Here is a 17,059-nt window from a genome sequence, read left to right as displayed (position 1 = left end):
TTCAGAAATGGCTTTCAGCTTACTAGGCGTAGTTTGTCTTATCTCTTAAGTGAATACTGCTATTTACCTGCAGTGGTTGGTTCTTTTGCTAGGACTTTTGAATGGAGCTTTGAAGTGGCTGTATTTTAAACTTACCTTTGTCTTACTTTTCGTCCACGTGTCTCTTGGTTTGTATCTTGTCCTGCATAGGATCCCTGTTGCTGCCCCAGCACATTTACAGTCTGGAAACATTTAATTGATGGAGGAACTAGGGTCTTAGAATCATAAATGCAGACTTTGATCAGAGAACTTCAATATATCAGCTAGACCATCTCTTCTTGTTTACTTTTCTAGTAATTTTTTTTATAGCCATTTTAAGAAGTTCTGCATTCCCCTTTTTAAAATATGAGGAGAGCTGTGTATTCAACTAAATAAGGGGAAAAAGTCTCCCATCTTAATAGTTTAATGTCCTCTCTTTGTATTTTGTTACTAAAGCCCTCCATTGATGTAGAAATGCTGTCTTCAAGTGGGGTGAGGACTGCGCCTTGATCTGCATGTTTGCTGTTTGGGAGGATGCTCAGAGGCCAAACTGGGAAAATCCCGTGAAAGAAGTAAAGGATTTAACAGATGTTATAAGTTAGGTGTGCAGACCCAAAAAAAAAATATTAAAGGTAGAGCTTTTTAGATTGGCAAAGAAAGATTTTTATCATTAGTAGATGAATTATATACCTGAGGACTTTCCCCCCCGAATCTTAGAATAATATGGCTCTGATTTTCTTATGAGTCCACATCCCAACAGTCCCAGCCACCGCCTTCACTCTACTAGTTCTTGAGGCTGGGAGCATCATCCAAAACATAACTTAACATTATTCTCATCTGTCTTAGAATGAGCTAGATGCCACAGCCCTCAGCCCTCAGGGCTCCTTCATGAAGCACGTGGATGATGCCTGGTGTTTTCTTTTTGTGTAGGGAAGGTATCTCCATCCTGGTGGACCCCACGATCCCTCTTGAGGGGAGAGTATCAAAGGTAGTGCTGACTTGGAAGCGAAGGTAGCTTAGAGCCCCACTTCTGTGATTGGCTGACCCCTCCTATGTATGAGCTGAGTTGGACCTGTTATGCATGCTCCCTTGTCCTGCTTTCCCTCCTTTATAAATAATAAGGGATGGCGAGCTGCATCCTGTGACATGGGAACCAAAGGTTGAATCTATATTATGCTTCCTACTTTCCTGCAAGTACTTTCCCACGTGACATCATTTCCCCCACACCTCAGCAGTCACGTTTACAGGGTATGTTTTGTCACAGCACACTGTAGGGAAATGCAACCCAGATAAGTTCTATATGGTCCCCACATCTCACTAGTGACTAAATTGAAACTCTGGCCTGGGTCCCCTCACTTCCTGAGCTTCACTGTATGCTCTTCAGCACCCAGTCTCAGGAACCAGTTTGTCACACGTGACCCATGGCAACTTCTGCCGCAGCTGATGTCTGAGGGTCTCGCATCCACTGGGTTCTGCTGATGGGGTGGCTTGTGGATTTCACAGTTAACTGTTCTCATTGCCTCTTGTTCTGCTCTTCATCAGCTCTGTATCTCTGGGACTGCCTCTCTCCTTTGAGAAAGCACCTCTTAGGCACGTTTGGTATAAGTTCTTTGGGAAAGTTGGCTGGCAGAGCCCAAGTGGTTAGAGGACTCCCCACCTTTTTGTAGCTCACTTTCCTTACTGAAGCAGTCTTTCATGCCTCGATTCGTAAGTGATTAGGTAGCAATTAATGAGTTGAGACATTCAGATTCTTCTACTGAGCACCAGCTGTATGCTCGCTGGTGCAGTCATCCCACCTGTTCCTAGAGGACTCAGGAATGAGACAGATATAACTGTGGGCAGTGGTCCTCAGCGTGATACAGATTTATATTGAATCAGGGCACTGGGAAAGGACTCATGGCACCTGCGGAGTCGAGGCAAGCCGCGAGAGTGGGGAGGAGACGTGCACTGAAGGGAAGGCTGTGCTATTCTAGGCAGGAGGGAACAGTTTGTGCACAACGTAGAGATGTGACAGCGTGCGATATTTTAGGGGACTGGCCTGTTGTGCCACATGGCTAGAATTTAGGCTACAAGATGGTCACATGAACTGAGGCTCATAGGCACTCAATTGTGAAGGCTTGGTTAGCCATAAAAAGTGAGTGAAGGTTTTGATCTGATCAGATTTTTTTTTTGATACCTGTTAATACAGCAAGAAATTCTCTCTCAGGAGGGCCGAGTCCACAGGCAGCAGGGTCTTGGCCACAGCCTTCATCACCAGGGTCCCTGGTTCTTCATTACTGTGTGCTGGATCCTGGCTACTTCCAGCAAACCCACAACTCGAGCACTGACCACAGAACACAGTGTAGTTTTATGAACAGGGGCCAGTCTGCTAGGGAAAGAGTCTGCTTCCCGGAAACGCAGTGCCATTTCCCAGTCCGCAGCACCTGCAGGGACTCGGGGTGCCTCCATCTCTGCTGTGTGCCCCAGGAATAAAGAGTCCCTGATTCCAAAAGAGTTCAGTTTCATTCAGGTTTTAAATCTGTGATGTCCAGTGGGCTTTATTCTGTTCAGTTCTGCCACCAGATTTCAGAATTAGATCCTGATCTGTAAGTGATTGATTCAGACAGCCGGGTCTGGGGACTCAGCTCTCTGAGGCTCTGGGGTGTGAGTAGGTGGCCCCTAACTAGGCCCCACCACCCAGGGCTCCTTTCTACCCCACAGTTGGCCACAATGCTCTCTCCAAACATCCTCCACTCGACTTTCCCTGTGCTGTCTCCCCACCTAGCCTTTTAGGATTTATGGGTATCCTGGTTTTCCTAGCCTCGCCATCGCCACATGCTTTCCTGGCTCCCACCCTACGCCTTCCTCCCTTTCCGCATTCCTGGCTGTCACACTTGTCCTCTGGTCAAGATAAGAGCCCTGGATTCATCATCGCCTCACTTTCCTCTTTTTAAGTCATGGGTATTTAGTATCGATGCTGTCATTTCCTGAAGGCCCCTGCAGGTGTCAAGCACAGTGTTAAGTGTTTTGCACTTGTGCAGCTGCTGGCCCTTTTTTTTCCTTACTACCACCCCTGCGGCCCTTATGTTTCATTATTATTTCTATCTTGTCGATCAGGAAACAGATACGTAATAGGCTGCAGGTAGTTAAGCCCCTTAGGAAGACCATAGTCAGTGAGGCTGTGAACCGGGGCCCCTGAAGCTCATGTCCCTTTAAATCCAGGGTCTGTGCTCTCAACCTGGCTGTGGACCCAGCCGACAGTGGTCACGAGTCCTCCTCTTCCCTTTTCTTTATTTTTAAAGATTTATTTGCTTGTTTTTGGCTGTGCTGGATCTTCGTTGATGTGTGTGGGCCTTCTCCAGTTGTGGCGAGTTTCCGTGCTCAGGCTTCTCATTGCAGTGGTTTTTCTCGTCGCTAAGCACAGCCTCTGGGTGTTGGTGCTCAGGTAGTTCGGGCTCACGGGCTTGGTTGTGCTGCGGCATACAGGCTCTTCCTGTGTTCTCTGCATCAGCAGGTGGATTCTTTGCCACTAAGCCACCAGGAAAGCCCCTCCCTTTTTCTTGAATAAACAAATCCAAGGTTTTTTTTAATTTAATTTAATTTTTAATTGGAGGATAATTACAATATTGTGTTGGTTTCTGCCATAGGTCCCCTCCCTTTTGAGCCTTCCTTCCATGAATCCAAGCTTTAAAAATCGAGGCACATGTATAGGAAAGTACACAAATCATGTGTGTATAGTCCAGTGACTTTGCACAAAGAACACCTGAGAAACCTTATCCATGCCTCTTCCAGTCTCAAGGGGAGCCACCATCCCAACTTCTAATACCAGAGGTAAATCTGCCTGTGTGTGAACTTCTATAAATGCAGTCATGCCATACGCATTCTTCTGTGGCTGATCTCTTTCTAAATTCAGGCATGAGAAATATTTATAAATGTACACTATCCATTTATAAATACCCTCTCCTAGTTGATCTTACTTTTCCTAGTTTCTCAGTCAGTAAAGAGGCAAAGTTTCCTTCTGGGATCTCTTCAACATTGTTAGGATGTGCCATTGAAGTGGGCTTTCTCAAAGACACTCATGCTCTTCCTGGAGGTGAAAAACAGATTCCAAGCTGTTTCATTTGCTTCTCTGGTTTTTCCTTCCCATCTTTCCCTTTGTGAGCCACACCTGCCCTGTGCCTCGTTGAGGTTTGTTCATTTGATTAGGCTCTCCAGTGCAGCGGGCAGCACCAGCTTCCTCTGAGGCCCCCTGTGACTGATGTATTAACATCGTATGGGTTTCCCCTGGGATGGACGAATGTTCACAGCTTCTGGCAGCAGTTCGCTGCACTGTGAATCAATTTTAAAACTGCCTGAGTATGATGATCACAGACCTCCTGTGTGGTTTGAAGAAGAGGACACCTGGGAGAGAGGTGGGTGTCTTCCAAAGACAAGCACACAGCTCTCATCTGTACTTCGTGCATCTGTTTTAATCTGGAACATTTAACTCTGTAATCAGCAGAGTTCCAGGGGAAGCAGACAAAATTTCCTTCCCATAAAAATCCAGAATTGCTAAAATGGCACCTGATAGAAACTGCCTACCTGGAAGTGCCCACCTTGATTTATGGCAAACAGAAAAGCTAACCCTCACATCTGCCGTAATTCTTTAGAAATTACGGAAAGCTCTAAGAAGCAAGTTTTCTCCCCATGTTGACCACCGTTCATTTGTTATCTTCAGGCCTAGATTGTGGTGCCTGGTATCTGGGTCACATAACTTGGAATGTGGATAGACTTCAACCCCGGTTCTTGTGGTCTTATCTTCAAGGGCAGTAATACAATGCTTTTTGATTCCAACTCCAAATACCCTGTAATAGATGGCATAGGTTCAATTAATTCTAATGTGCGTGTATTGAAACATCATGGGGACTTGATAAGGACTAAGAACACCAAAGGATACTGTGGGCTAAAAAACAGAAGATTTAATAACAAAAAAGAAACAGACTAACTGATGTGGAGAACAAACCAGGGGCTATCAGTGGGGAGAGGAAAGCGCGGAGGGACAAACGGGGTAGGGAATTAAGAGACACAAACTATTACGTGTAAAATAAGCTATGAGGATATATTGTACAACACAGGGAATATAGCCAATATTTTACAATAACTATAAATGGAGTATAACCTTTAAAAGTTGTGAATCAATATGTTATATGCCTGTAACTTATATAATGCTGTACATCAATTATACTTCAGTTAAAATATACAGATTTAGTGGTCTAGTGACATAAGTGCCTTGATCTATAATTGTTTTATTTGCATACTTATTTCCTGTGACATTCTGCATGGTTCCCATCATGTGTATTCTGTCATTCAAATTAAGGGTAACGTTAAGGATTTGGGCCAAATAGCCGTGTAATATTAGTTATTGGAACTAGCTTGCCAGGAGATAACATATCTAAGATTCCTTTTGCCTTTTCATACTCTAAGATCCTTAGAGTCTAAGGAGAAATTCTTTTAAAAATCTTTTCATATATTTGATATTTTGTTTTTATAAAAGAAAAATAAGGACAGATATTTTATTTTCAAGCTAAGGAAGTTATGTAGGTTTTATGTGCAAGCAGGTAGAAACCTGATATCTGGTATCAGTTTTCAGTTTTGTGCATGCTTAGTTATTTTTCAAACTTTGAGTTAGCATTAAAATGAATATTTAAGTTCTATATTTAATACCCATGGTCTTTAGAGTCTGTTAAGGGACTTCAAGGTGCCAATGATAAGTTCCAGAAGGAGCCCAGATTACTCCAGAGGGTTATGGGAAGGAGAAAACCCTACATACTTCGTTTGTTGTTTATGTATGCAGACTTATAGAGGTTTAATGTTGCACTTCTAGATTACCAAGTGATACTTTGAATAAGAAGCAAGTGAAAGCTATGGTCTTCAAAGTGCCTAGTTCAGATGCGGATGGGAAATATTATCACTCCTATTTCTTCCATCCCCTACAGGGTCTTTTCTTTGTAGAGTTTTTATAGTATCTGTAATATATTAGTGCTTGGAGTTTAAGTAATTAGATTGTTAAAGAAAAAATATGCTTTAAGATTTTGGTTTGGAAACAAGTGTACACTGGGATTAGGTTTGTCTGTATTTAACAGGGAAGAAAATATTAGCCAAAATAGCAGAGAAGTTTATTTCTCTCTCCCATAAAAGATACTGGCTGTCAGCCCAGGGCATATATCACAGCCCCATAGTGTCACCAGGGTTTGTGCATCCTGTCGTTTTGTTTTGTGCCCCTCAGCAATTGATTTCCATCTTCAAAGTCATGTTGTGACCCAAACAGGCTACAGAAGCTCCAGTCATCATGCTCATGGTTCAGTTAGCAGAAAAGAGGGAAAGAAGAGAGAAGGCACACTCCCTTACCTCTTTTTAAATTCTTTTTTTTTTTTTAATTAATAAATTTATTTTTTAGAGCAATTTTAGGCTAACAGCAAAATTGTATGGAAAGTACAGACAGTTTCCATATCCCCCAGATTCCCTTTCTTTATGAACTAAGTGCCACCCAGCAGCTTCTGCCTACATCTCATCAGACAGAACATGGGCATACCTGGACAGAGCAAAGCTGAGAGAAGTCATCTTTTACTGGGATCTTTGCTACCTTTGATAAAACTGGGCTTTGTGGCCAAAGTAGACAGGAAGGTAGTTGAGGAGGAAACTTGAAGTCTTTATCACAGAATCATTTAACTTAAGACATTCTCTTTTATTATTTTATGTCAATTATGCAGAAGAGAGTTTTAAGTCCAAACATTAAACTGGTTCATTTAGAAAGCTGTTTTTGTTTGTTGATTTTGAAATATACTGTACCATGTGTAATTATTATGAGCTCATAAGGGCTTCATTTTAAGCATCAAAAATAATCATTTTATTTTTTTTTTTTAAATCATTTATTTATTTTAATTGGCTGCATTTGGTCTTAGTTGCTGCATGCGGGATCTAGCTCCTTGTCCAGGCCCCCCTTCATTGGGAGTGCAGAGTCTTAGCCACTGGACCACCAGGGAAGTCCCCAAAAATAATCATTTTAAATTGTACTAAGAAATCATACAATTATACTAGGTACATAGAGGGAAGAATTTTATGGTAATTTGGAAGTACATTTAGTGTTTTTTTGAAGGAATTTTTTTCTTTTTTTATGAAACAAAGCAGCACAATTTAAAAATCTTTATAAAATTTTTAAATATTATTCAATATAATTTTTTTTATACCCTATACTTTGGCTATTTATTTCATTTGTTCCATCAATAAACACTTCAACTTCTATTGCTTTCAAAAGGAATGCAGAGCAAGAATCTTTCTTTTGTCTTTCTCATAGAAGTATACTGTGGTAATGATTAACTGCTTTATGATAAATATTTTTTCTGTCTTCTCTCATGTTCTTCTCCCTAATCATCCCATCTCCAAAAGCGCATACTCCTTCCACGTTACCGCAGATGGTCAGATGCAGCCCGTCCCCTTCCCTCCAGATGCCCTCATCGGCCCTGGTATCCCCCGACACGCTCGCCAGATCAACACCCTGAGCCATGGGGAGGTGGTGTGCGCGGTGACCATCAGCAACCCCACGCGACACGTGTACACGGGTGGGAAGGGCTGCGTCAAGGTCTGGGACATCAGTCACCCCGGCAACAAGAGCCCCGTCTCTCAGCTCGACTGTCTGGTGAGTGAGAAGGAACCGGTGCACCAGGGTAATTTGCCCCTGGAGACTCAATAAGGAAATCGCTGTCGGGGCCTGGGTTTTATTCCCATTATGAGGAAATGGAAGCCCATTCTGTTTCCTGTGTTAGCCATTTAGCTCTCCCCACCCTCTCGCCTCAGCGTGAAGGTTTCATTTGTTGCTATTTCAGTGGTTAAATCCCAGAGTTGATGGATTTCTCTTAAAAAAATATTTCAACGGTAGTTTACAGAAGCTGTTCTTGTTTGAATGTGTGTTCAGAAGGGGGTGTCCCGTTTAATGGATGGAGCGCAGCTAGGCCTGGACTCTGAGCCCTGTACTCCATTCCACTTTTAATTTCCCTGCAGCCTTTGGATAAATATTGAAGAGTAAACATTTGATAATGTGACATAGAACCGTTCTGAACAGGGGCTGTGTTTTCAGGGAGATCTGGCTGAGTTTTATGACCTTAACTTCAGGAAAGAGTTAATAGATCACACTGCACGAAATCAGGGCAGCTGTCAGCAGAATGGGGGTGGTGGGGTGGGAGGGAGTGCTCCCTTCAAGCACCTACGCCACCTCCCCACCCCCACTCCCACAGTACGAGAATACCACGTTGCATTTTTAGGGATCATAGAACATGTTGGGACATGTCCTTTACACAGTACCCATGTACAGTACCCATTCACAAACCACATACCATTGGCCCTGAGCAGACTATAGGCTGCCTTGTCGTCCTTGACCCACAGCCTGCCTGGCACACAGCAAGGATTCTGGAGAGGGTGTTTCCAAAAAGAAGACAGACTGTGGTTTTGAAATGAAAAGGCTCTTTGGGATAGTCCTTGATTTATTTTTTTAATCAAATAACTTAAACATATATCTATTAATGAAACTTAAACATGAGGAAACATACTTAAACACAGCTTAACATTCTATGGTCGTAGGAGAGTTTTGTCACACTCGTTTTTGTGAAATCACACTGGTTACAGTTTCTCTACTCTTTGAACAATAGGCCATGGTTAAAGCACAGTAAAGACTTTGGCTGTTTCTGTTGAGGATGCGGTTACTTCTTTGTTGGTGGTGGCGGGGGCGGGGGCATCATTTTAGGTTTCACCTTTCTTTCTAATGTGTTGGTTTTGATGGATAGATGCCTTCTTTTGTTAATTTCTTTGGCCTCTGGATTGAGAGGCTTAAATATGACAGCAGCCAGGTTACAACTGGAGGAAGCAGCTGTGTTAAATTCCCAGACAAGGATCCATCTGGCTAATGAAGACACGGTACAAGCCTTAGGCAGAGACTTAAGAGTAATGAAAACCAAAACCCAGGCAGCAAGTCTGCATTTTCCAAATAGTAAATAACAGGGTAATGAGGTCAAAGATTTCTAAACTAGCTTTGAAAAGTGATTTTTTTCATAGAGAAGTACATGTACACCCACCTTACATGTACTGATGGTCTCAGTTTTGTCTCTTCAGCAGTAAACGAGGCAGCAGTGTGAGTTATACGTAAGCTTTCACATGCACTGAGCAGTCCTGTGAGGTTGCTTTGTTTACTACTCTGAAGGAGCCAGTGGCCATGAGACCCGGATCTTTACTATAGAATGCTTGCTTTGCTAGTGTCCGTGAAATACCACTTTTTAAGTCAACAACCAAGATAGCCGTTAGAGAACATGGCATTGTTACTGCTTGGTCATGCATTATAACAATTGAATTATGTTTATTTCACAGAACAGGGATAACTACATCCGTTCCTGCAAATTGCTCCCTGATGGCTGCACTCTCATAGTGGGAGGGGAAGCCAGTACCCTGTCCATCTGGGACCTGGCCGCTCCCACCCCGCGCATCAAAGCAGAGCTGACGTCCTCGGCCCCCGCCTGCTACGCCCTGGCCATCAGCCCAGACTCCAAGGTCTGCTTCTCCTGCTGCAGCGACGGCAACATCGCTGTGTGGGACCTGCACAACCAGACGCTGGTGAGGTGAGCGGGGGTGGTTACCTAAGTTGGGGTTCCTTGGGTCAGAAAGACCCCCTCCCCCCATTTCTCCTTCTTCTCTGCCTGCCCCCAGGTTCTTAGCCCACACAGTCCAGGCTTGGAACTGGGTGTCAGGACCATGTCGCCGCCCTCAGGGGCTTACAGTCTTGCTGCCATGCTTGGGTGTCACCCTGACTTTATATTTACCTCCCTAATGTTCCTATTCTTCATGCCAGATTTGTTTAAAAAACATCCCTGGCCTTTGCCAAGGGGCAGAATACCATGGATTAGATGGAGGTACAAAAGGTCCTCAACGCTAGATGTTTTTGGCTTTGCCTGGAACCTCATATGTGCAAACAGGAACCAACTGATACAGGATAACAGAAAATCAACAAAAGAACATTAGAAGAGATTCCACGAATTTAACCCACAAAATGGTTTTAAAGCAGCAGTGTTTCTCAATAACTAAATAAGCCCTGTCCGGGGGTCATTTGCCCCAGGAACAAGCCTAGCTGCCTAGAATCTGCCACCTTTGTGTCCTTCCTCGGCTCTCACCAGCTCCCTCCCTCTGGCCAAGTTGATGCTCATGTCAGGGATGTTAGAGAAAAGCCTTTTGAAAAGTGGTTAAGAATCTGACTGCCATTGCAGGAGACATGGGTTCGATCCCTGGTCTGGGAAGATCCCACATGCCACGGGGAAACTAATAAGCGCATGCGCCACAACTACTGAGCCTGTGCTCCGCAACAAGAGAAGCCACCATAATGAGAAGCCCATGCACCACAGCTAGGGAGTAGCCCCCCACTCACTCAAAAAATAAATGAATAAATAAATAAAGGAAGCACTGATTAAACATTTAAGGCAGAATGGGCCTGTGTTTTGCCCTTTCATGTCACAGTTCATCTTCACTTAGAAACACTGCGTATGGTACATTTTTAGACTCATAGGTTACTTAGCAAAACTCTTCCCATGCTTCCAGGCCAAGGGCTGGAGGGAAGGAAGAGAGCATGGAACTCATTAGAGCGGCTCACTCTTCAGCCTTTTCTGTAGAAATCTACCAAGTCTTACCACACCAGGCTCTGTCCCTGCATGTGAGTGACAGTCTGCAGTTATTTTTTTTGGTCACTCCCTGGGCAGCTCAGAATGACCGAAGTGAACAACTGGAGCCAGAGCCAATAGCCACTTCAAACTTCTAGCCTAGTGATTGTTGGCTCTTTTTTCTTTGTTTTCTGCTTTTTTTTTAACTTAATAAATACACTTTCAAAATATTCATTTGAAGTGCTTTTCAAGTATTCATCTCTTTAACCCCTGTCTCTTGTGCACTGCTTTATCCTGATGTTATCATGGAGGAGCTGTGAAGGGGTTTGGGCACCCTGCCCTCTTGTGTGCTCTGAACTCCTGCTCTGTGCCAGCCCCCGGGGAGTAAGTACCTGTTGGATATGATGGGGTCGTGCCTCACACGTCTCTCTGTTTGGACTGGCCACACGCAGCTAGTGGCCACTCTGTGTGACAGGGCAGTGCAGAGTCTGTTGAATATCCGTGTATCTCTGTGACCCAGCACGTTCTGAACAGCCCTAAAAGCTGCTTTCTAGGAGCCTTAGTGCAGCGCTGCAATAGGTGGATGGAGGAATGGAGAAATGAGCACCCACTACGTGCTCAGGTCCCCAGAGAAACAGTTGTTCTCAAGGAGTCCAGGTATTTCATGAGTTCCAGAGGTAAGAAGAATTCAGAGGCTGAAGTGAAAAGGAGGTCCTTTGGTTTCACAAGCTTTTTGAAGACAGAAAAGCAGCACTTTGGAAAGGTGGGATAGGACTGCTGTAGGTCTGGGGGACCAGCGGGGACACCTTGGACGCAGGCTGGGACTTTGAGGGACAGAGTTGAGATGCATAGGGGAGAAGAGCATGGTGGAAGTTCTGAGTAGTTTTCAGAAGAGAGACTTTTGAAGTAATGCTTTGTATCTTGTCTCAGAATTCAGGGCAGCATTGGAGCTCACATCCTCTCCTCCATGCCTTTTACATTCCAAGCTCAGCTTTAAAGTGTGAAGCTCTGTGGGAATAATAAGGTAACAGGAAGGAGAGGCAGTGGAAACTTTGCTCTGAGTGTTGAGCTCCGAAGCAGTTCTCTCATGGATTCTGCCCGGTTTGCCATCCTGATCAAGCCTTGGAATGCCTCTCACCTATTCCAGTCACTCCCCTGCCTGCTTCCTCTTGGTCTGCAAAACCAGGCTCAGCAAACCCCTGTTGGTTGGTCATTCTTGGTGGTAATTCATTGTGGTTTTTTTTTGTTTTTTTTTTTAAGTATAGTTGATTTACAATGTTGTGCTAGTTTCTGCTGTACAGCAGAATGACTCAGATACATATATACATTCTTTTTTTATATTCTTTTCCAATATGGCTTATCTCAGGAGATTGGATGAAGTTCCCTGTGCTGCAGAGTATGACCTTGTTGTTTATTCATTCTAAATGTAATCATTTGCATCTACTAACCCCAAACTCCCAGTCCATCCCTCTCCCTCTGCCCCATCCTATCCTTGGCAACCACAAATGTGTTCTCTGGGTCTTTGGTGGTGGTTATTGACTGAGGCACGAGATTCCCCTTTAAGAGAACAAAGGCCTTGTGCTGGGATTCCAGGCAGGACCATGCTCAGGGGTCAGTCAGCAATCAGCTCTCTCTGCCCCATGAGTCTGAGTCAGGAGGCTGGCATGCCCCTTTGTCTCCAGGAGTCCAGATTTCCTAACGCAGGGCTTTTTCTAATAGAGAACGCGAGGTTGAGTCAATACATGAGCTCATGCTTTGCTGGCACGAAGGGCATCTCTGTGTTACTCACTCATAGAAATGGGTGTGCTCCCGGGCCCCGAGTCCGTGATGTGGTGGTACAGGCCCTTGCGGTTAGAGGCGAGGCCTGCCTCTTTCTATAAGGAATACACTTGGGATTCTGTGTGTTTGCCTTTTTTTTTCCCCCTTCTTTTCACACTTAAACACTTTTCCAGACCTGGGAGGAATTTCACCTTCCAGACAGATTTGTAAGAATAGCTCTTGGAGTGTATTTAACTTCTCCTGTGTGGTGACCTAAAACAGCATTCCATTTCTTCAGCACTTGGATCATGAAAAAAGGAGAAGAAAATCTGCAGGTGCCGTTTCCTCTCCTCCTCGAGGGAAGAAGGTTGGTTTGATCTTGCACATCAGCAGACACTGAGGAGATGACACACGCCCAGCGAGTCCAAAACTAACAACACAACAGTGTTTACCTTGAGCTCTGGCAGGAAATCATTATTCAATCTGGTTTGTTTTATCAGGCAATTCCAGGGCCACACGGACGGGGCCAGCTGTATTGACATTTCTAATGATGGCACCAAGCTCTGGACAGGCGGCTTGGACAACACGGTCCGGTCCTGGGACCTGCGCGAGGGGCGGCAGCTGCAGCAGCACGACTTCACCTCCCAGGTGCGCATTCGTCCCTCCCCGGGACCCACACAGTGCTCTGTGTGTGGCGCCCTACCCCCCACCCCCACCCCCAGGAGAGTAGAAGCTAGACAAACAGACCAGACTTTCATTTGAGATACACACACACACACACGCACCCAAAATCACCCTGAAACACTTAAGACTGGCTTTTAAAATGCTGTAGGTTAAGACTTGTTAGTTGTTTTGTTTATCAGTGAATTCATTGCAGGAATTTGTGCTGTGAAGAACGTACAGGGTGTGATGTGTTGTCCATCTTCTCACCATCTGATCTAGGGGTGAGAGATGATTTGATTCTCATATAAATAGACCTTGAAAAATATGCAGGGATGTCACAAGGAGTAAAGAAAAATCACAACAGCTCTACAAGTTAATTCATTTCACTTACATCAGGGAGCTTAAAAAATACAGTGCTATCTCAGTGGATTCCTGTTTTATTGGTCATCCCTTAGAAATTAGACTCATGGCTAACTAGATTTATGGAGTTTTGAAATGATAGAAAAATGGCAACTTTGATTGTGCATTGTGGAGATTATTTAGATGTCAAGTGTCTGAATCTAGGCCTGTTTGGGGAAGACAGTGCATGCCATGTTAAGTGTTTTCTGATGGTGGAACTGTTTTATTTTGTCATGACTTATTTACGTACTTTTTTTTTTTGGTAATAAAAATAATTCGACTCAGAAAAATAGGACAGAAATGGAAAGCAGCTATACATTCAACTAAATTTCATGCCCCTGTCAAAATTTTGTTGAGTTCCTTATAGTCTTCCCTGTTCCATTCCAGCCCTGTTTCCATTATGGTTAGGATTCTATTTTCAGTCTGCCTTTTTTTATAAAAAAAAAAACTTCCTATGAAAAATTTCAAATATATATGAGAACAGAGAGTGTTCAAGCATATATGAAAGCACAGAGAATTATATGATAAACTCCCTATGCCCATCACCCAACTTCAGTTCCTAACACGTAACCCTTCTCATCTGTCATCCCTGCCCCCAGACACTGGATTATGTAAAAGTAAATCCCAGACATTGTATCACTTCATCCATAAGTATTTCAGTTAGTATCTATAAAAGACAGGCTTTCAAGAATCCACTTGCAATACAGGAGACATGGAGATCGATCCCTGGATCATTAAGATCCCCTGGAGGAGGAAATGGCAACCCACTCCAGTATTCTTCCCTGAAAAATGCCATGAATAGAGAAACCTGGAGGGCTGTAGTCCATGGGGTCGCAAGAGTTGGTTATGACTTAGTGACTAAACCACCACCATTATCTGTAAAAGACAACCCTTTTAGACAACACACATGAATACCTTTATTAGTTCCTGAGAATATATTTCTTGGTTTTATCACCCATGGAATAAGTGCTGTTTTTCTTTCTCTCAAGTTGTTTCATAAAGGTCTTTAACATAGACTTTGCCACAGCCTGCCCTTTGCTTATTACGTCCTCCTGTTCTTGCTAGTTTTCCCCTTTGTTGTCTGTTCACTTCCCAGGTCTATGGGCAAACTACTCAGTGAGCCTCTCTGCTTCTTGCAGATTTTCTCCCTTGGGTATTGCCCAACTGGGGAGTGGCTGGCCGTGGGCATGGAGAGCAGCAACGTGGAAGTCCTCCACGTGAACAAACCTGACAAGTACCAGCTGCATCTCCACGAGAGCTGTGTGCTGTCCCTAAAATTCGCTTATTGTGGTGAGTTCAGCTGAAAGGAAACCGGAGGACACCGGTGGCCAAAATGGAAAATACTTCTAAAAAAGTACAGTGGAGATCATATCTGGGAAAAATGTTGTTCTCGGAGCAGCTGGATGCAATCATTCTATTGTCTTAAAATTGTCCCTCAGAGCATAGTGATGTCTGTTTCGGTCTGCTTCCCTAATTTGAGAAAAGTCAGCAGGCGATAAAATTGCCTAATACGAGGTTTTGACGCATGTTTGTTTTTAGTGAAGAGAATCAGAAGTGTGGGTGGAGGGCAGTTAGGTACCCCTCTGAGGGGGATGGATGGGAATTTGTAGGAGAATGGGGCAGGAGCAGAGGAGGTCGCTGTGGACTGACCAGGATGAGGAGCCCATGGTCAGAGAAGGGAGCATTTAGGGGTGCCCAGACCATTACCCTCTGCAGTGAGGAAAATGAGGAGAGAAGTTCATGGGGAATCCAATACTTATTCATGAGATGAGGGAGGGATTAATAGCTATCACATTACTGACCACATTCTATGTGCCATATATCCTGTCTGCCATTTAACTTAGATTCCTCATTCAATCCTTTTTAGTCCCATTTTATCATAAGGAGACTAACAGAAAACAACTTCATTGATTGACAGAGGACCCACTGCGTGCTGGGTGTGAAGCTACCTGTCATGTATCCAGTGGCTAATTGGACTGACATGGTCCCTGCCACCACTTTGATTAAACCCAAGATCACAGATGGTTCACAGTGGAGCCCATATTTAAAACCTGCCCTCTCTACTTGTGTCACACCCTTGCGCATGATAGTTCATAATTAAACAATGCTCTGAATTTGATTACGTTCAAGTAGCTAATATATACCAGGAATTTTGATCTTATTACCTGCTCCTTTGCTAATTCTAGGTAAATGGTTTGTGAGTACTGGAAAAGATAACCTTCTCAATGCTTGGAGGACCCCCTATGGAGCTAGTATATTCCAGGTAAGTTAGTGCTTCTCACCTAGAATGGAAACAGTTGGACTTCAGTGTTCCTGATGATGCTGGAAGTGAAGGTGCCTTGGAGGGACAGGGCCTGGAGCATCTCTATTCCACACCAAACACACATCCATTGTTTTCTCTTCCAGTCCAAAGAGTCCTCATCTGTGCTCAGCTGTGACATCTCTGTGGATGACAAATACATTGTCACTGGCTCAGGGGACAAGAAAGCTACAGTCTATGAAGTCATCTACTGAAAACATTATGTGGTTTAATGTTTATAGTTGAATTGGGCCAAAATGTTTTGAATTTGTAGAAATAGAAAAGTCGCAACTTTAAAAACACAAAAACCTGTTTCCAAACCTTGACACAAAACTGCTTTGCATCTACAAAGAAGAGGCAACGAGCATATCAAGAGAAGGTCACCTATCTACCTAGACCAAATGGAGCACCGAGGCGACGTGGACAGAGGGGTGAGGGTTGCGGGCTCCAGGAACGGAGCCTGCCAGCCCAGGCAGAGTTCATCCTTTTCTTTCTGTGAGGTCTGCCGAGATTACCTTTCTGTTCCTTGTGGTTTCCCTCCTGTCTGTCCTTGGTAGATCAGTGGTGTCTCCAATGAACTTGTTTCCTGGTTTTGCATCTTGTGAAATGTTTTTTTTTTTTTGTATTTTTGTTGAAGGTTAAACATTTGTATAAATTGTAAATATATTTGGTTTATTACAGTAAAGGCTTTAGTACCAATAAGTGGTTTTCCTTCTCCTTCTTTATTGTTTTTAATCATTGGTGTGGCTTCTATAAGCAAAGTTCAGAAATTTGTAGAGGAAGTTTTAAAATGCACTTCTCGTTTTATAAATATATTTGGTCACAGATTCCTAGTGCACTAGGATGTAATTACCTCTTCTGAGTTAATCAGGAAGTCAAGAGGAAGAATAATAAGTAACCAAAGGTTTATTAATGATGATTTTATTTGGGAAGCTAACATAACATGACTTAAGCCAAGATTCATTCTTTTGTTTGGATACTCTTATGATTTGAGGTTGTAAATTAAAGCTTTACTTTTTCTTGATGATTCACTGGGAGACAGAATACTCCCTTTTTCTAGGAAAGCCTGGCATTTTCAAATCTATAGTCTCCCTTTACAGGCTTTACATTTTAAGAAATGGAGGTGACTTGGATTTAGTGCTAAGACTGATGATATCCACAAAGCTATGGAGTTCATTAACCTGTAGAAGAAAGGTGGGGTGCCTGCTGGTTTTATCTCATTAATACTTATTTGATCTATTATATTAATTGACTTAAGCCAACCACACCCAGC

At 43.5% G+C, this 17,059-nt stretch overlaps 1 protein-coding gene across 22 annotated transcripts in view; it reads left to right on the top strand.

The window, feature by feature from the left end:
• LOC145512650 (transducin-like enhancer protein 1) overlaps positions 1-16,488 on the top strand; it is a 90,591-nt gene extending 74,103 nt beyond the window's left edge. For all 22 annotated transcript variants that reach the window (XM_081507037.1, XM_081507028.1, XM_081507081.1 and 19 more), the window contains 6 exons: positions 7,423-7,672; positions 9,391-9,638; positions 12,926-13,073; positions 14,627-14,777; positions 15,674-15,750; positions 15,894-16,488. In XM_081507037.1, the coding sequence (XP_081363163.1) occupies positions 7,423-7,672; positions 9,391-9,638; positions 12,926-13,073; positions 14,627-14,777; positions 15,674-15,750; positions 15,894-16,001 (982 nt within the window). In that variant the 3' untranslated portion in view covers positions 16,002-16,488. The remainder of the gene's footprint in view (positions 1-7,422; positions 7,673-9,390; positions 9,639-12,925; positions 13,074-14,626; positions 14,778-15,673; positions 15,751-15,893) is intronic.
• Positions 16,489-17,059: the final 571 nt, after the last annotated feature.

The sequence above is a fragment of the Giraffa tippelskirchi genome, chromosome 1 (genome assembly GCF_054371585.1).
Source record: "Giraffa tippelskirchi isolate mGirTip1 chromosome 1, T2T-mGirTip1v1.2.pri, whole genome shotgun sequence".
NCBI lineage: Eukaryota > Metazoa > Chordata > Mammalia > Artiodactyla > Giraffidae > Giraffa > Giraffa tippelskirchi.
Note: the sequence above shows the minus strand (reverse complement) of the source record. Positions and strands in the feature narration are given on the sequence as shown.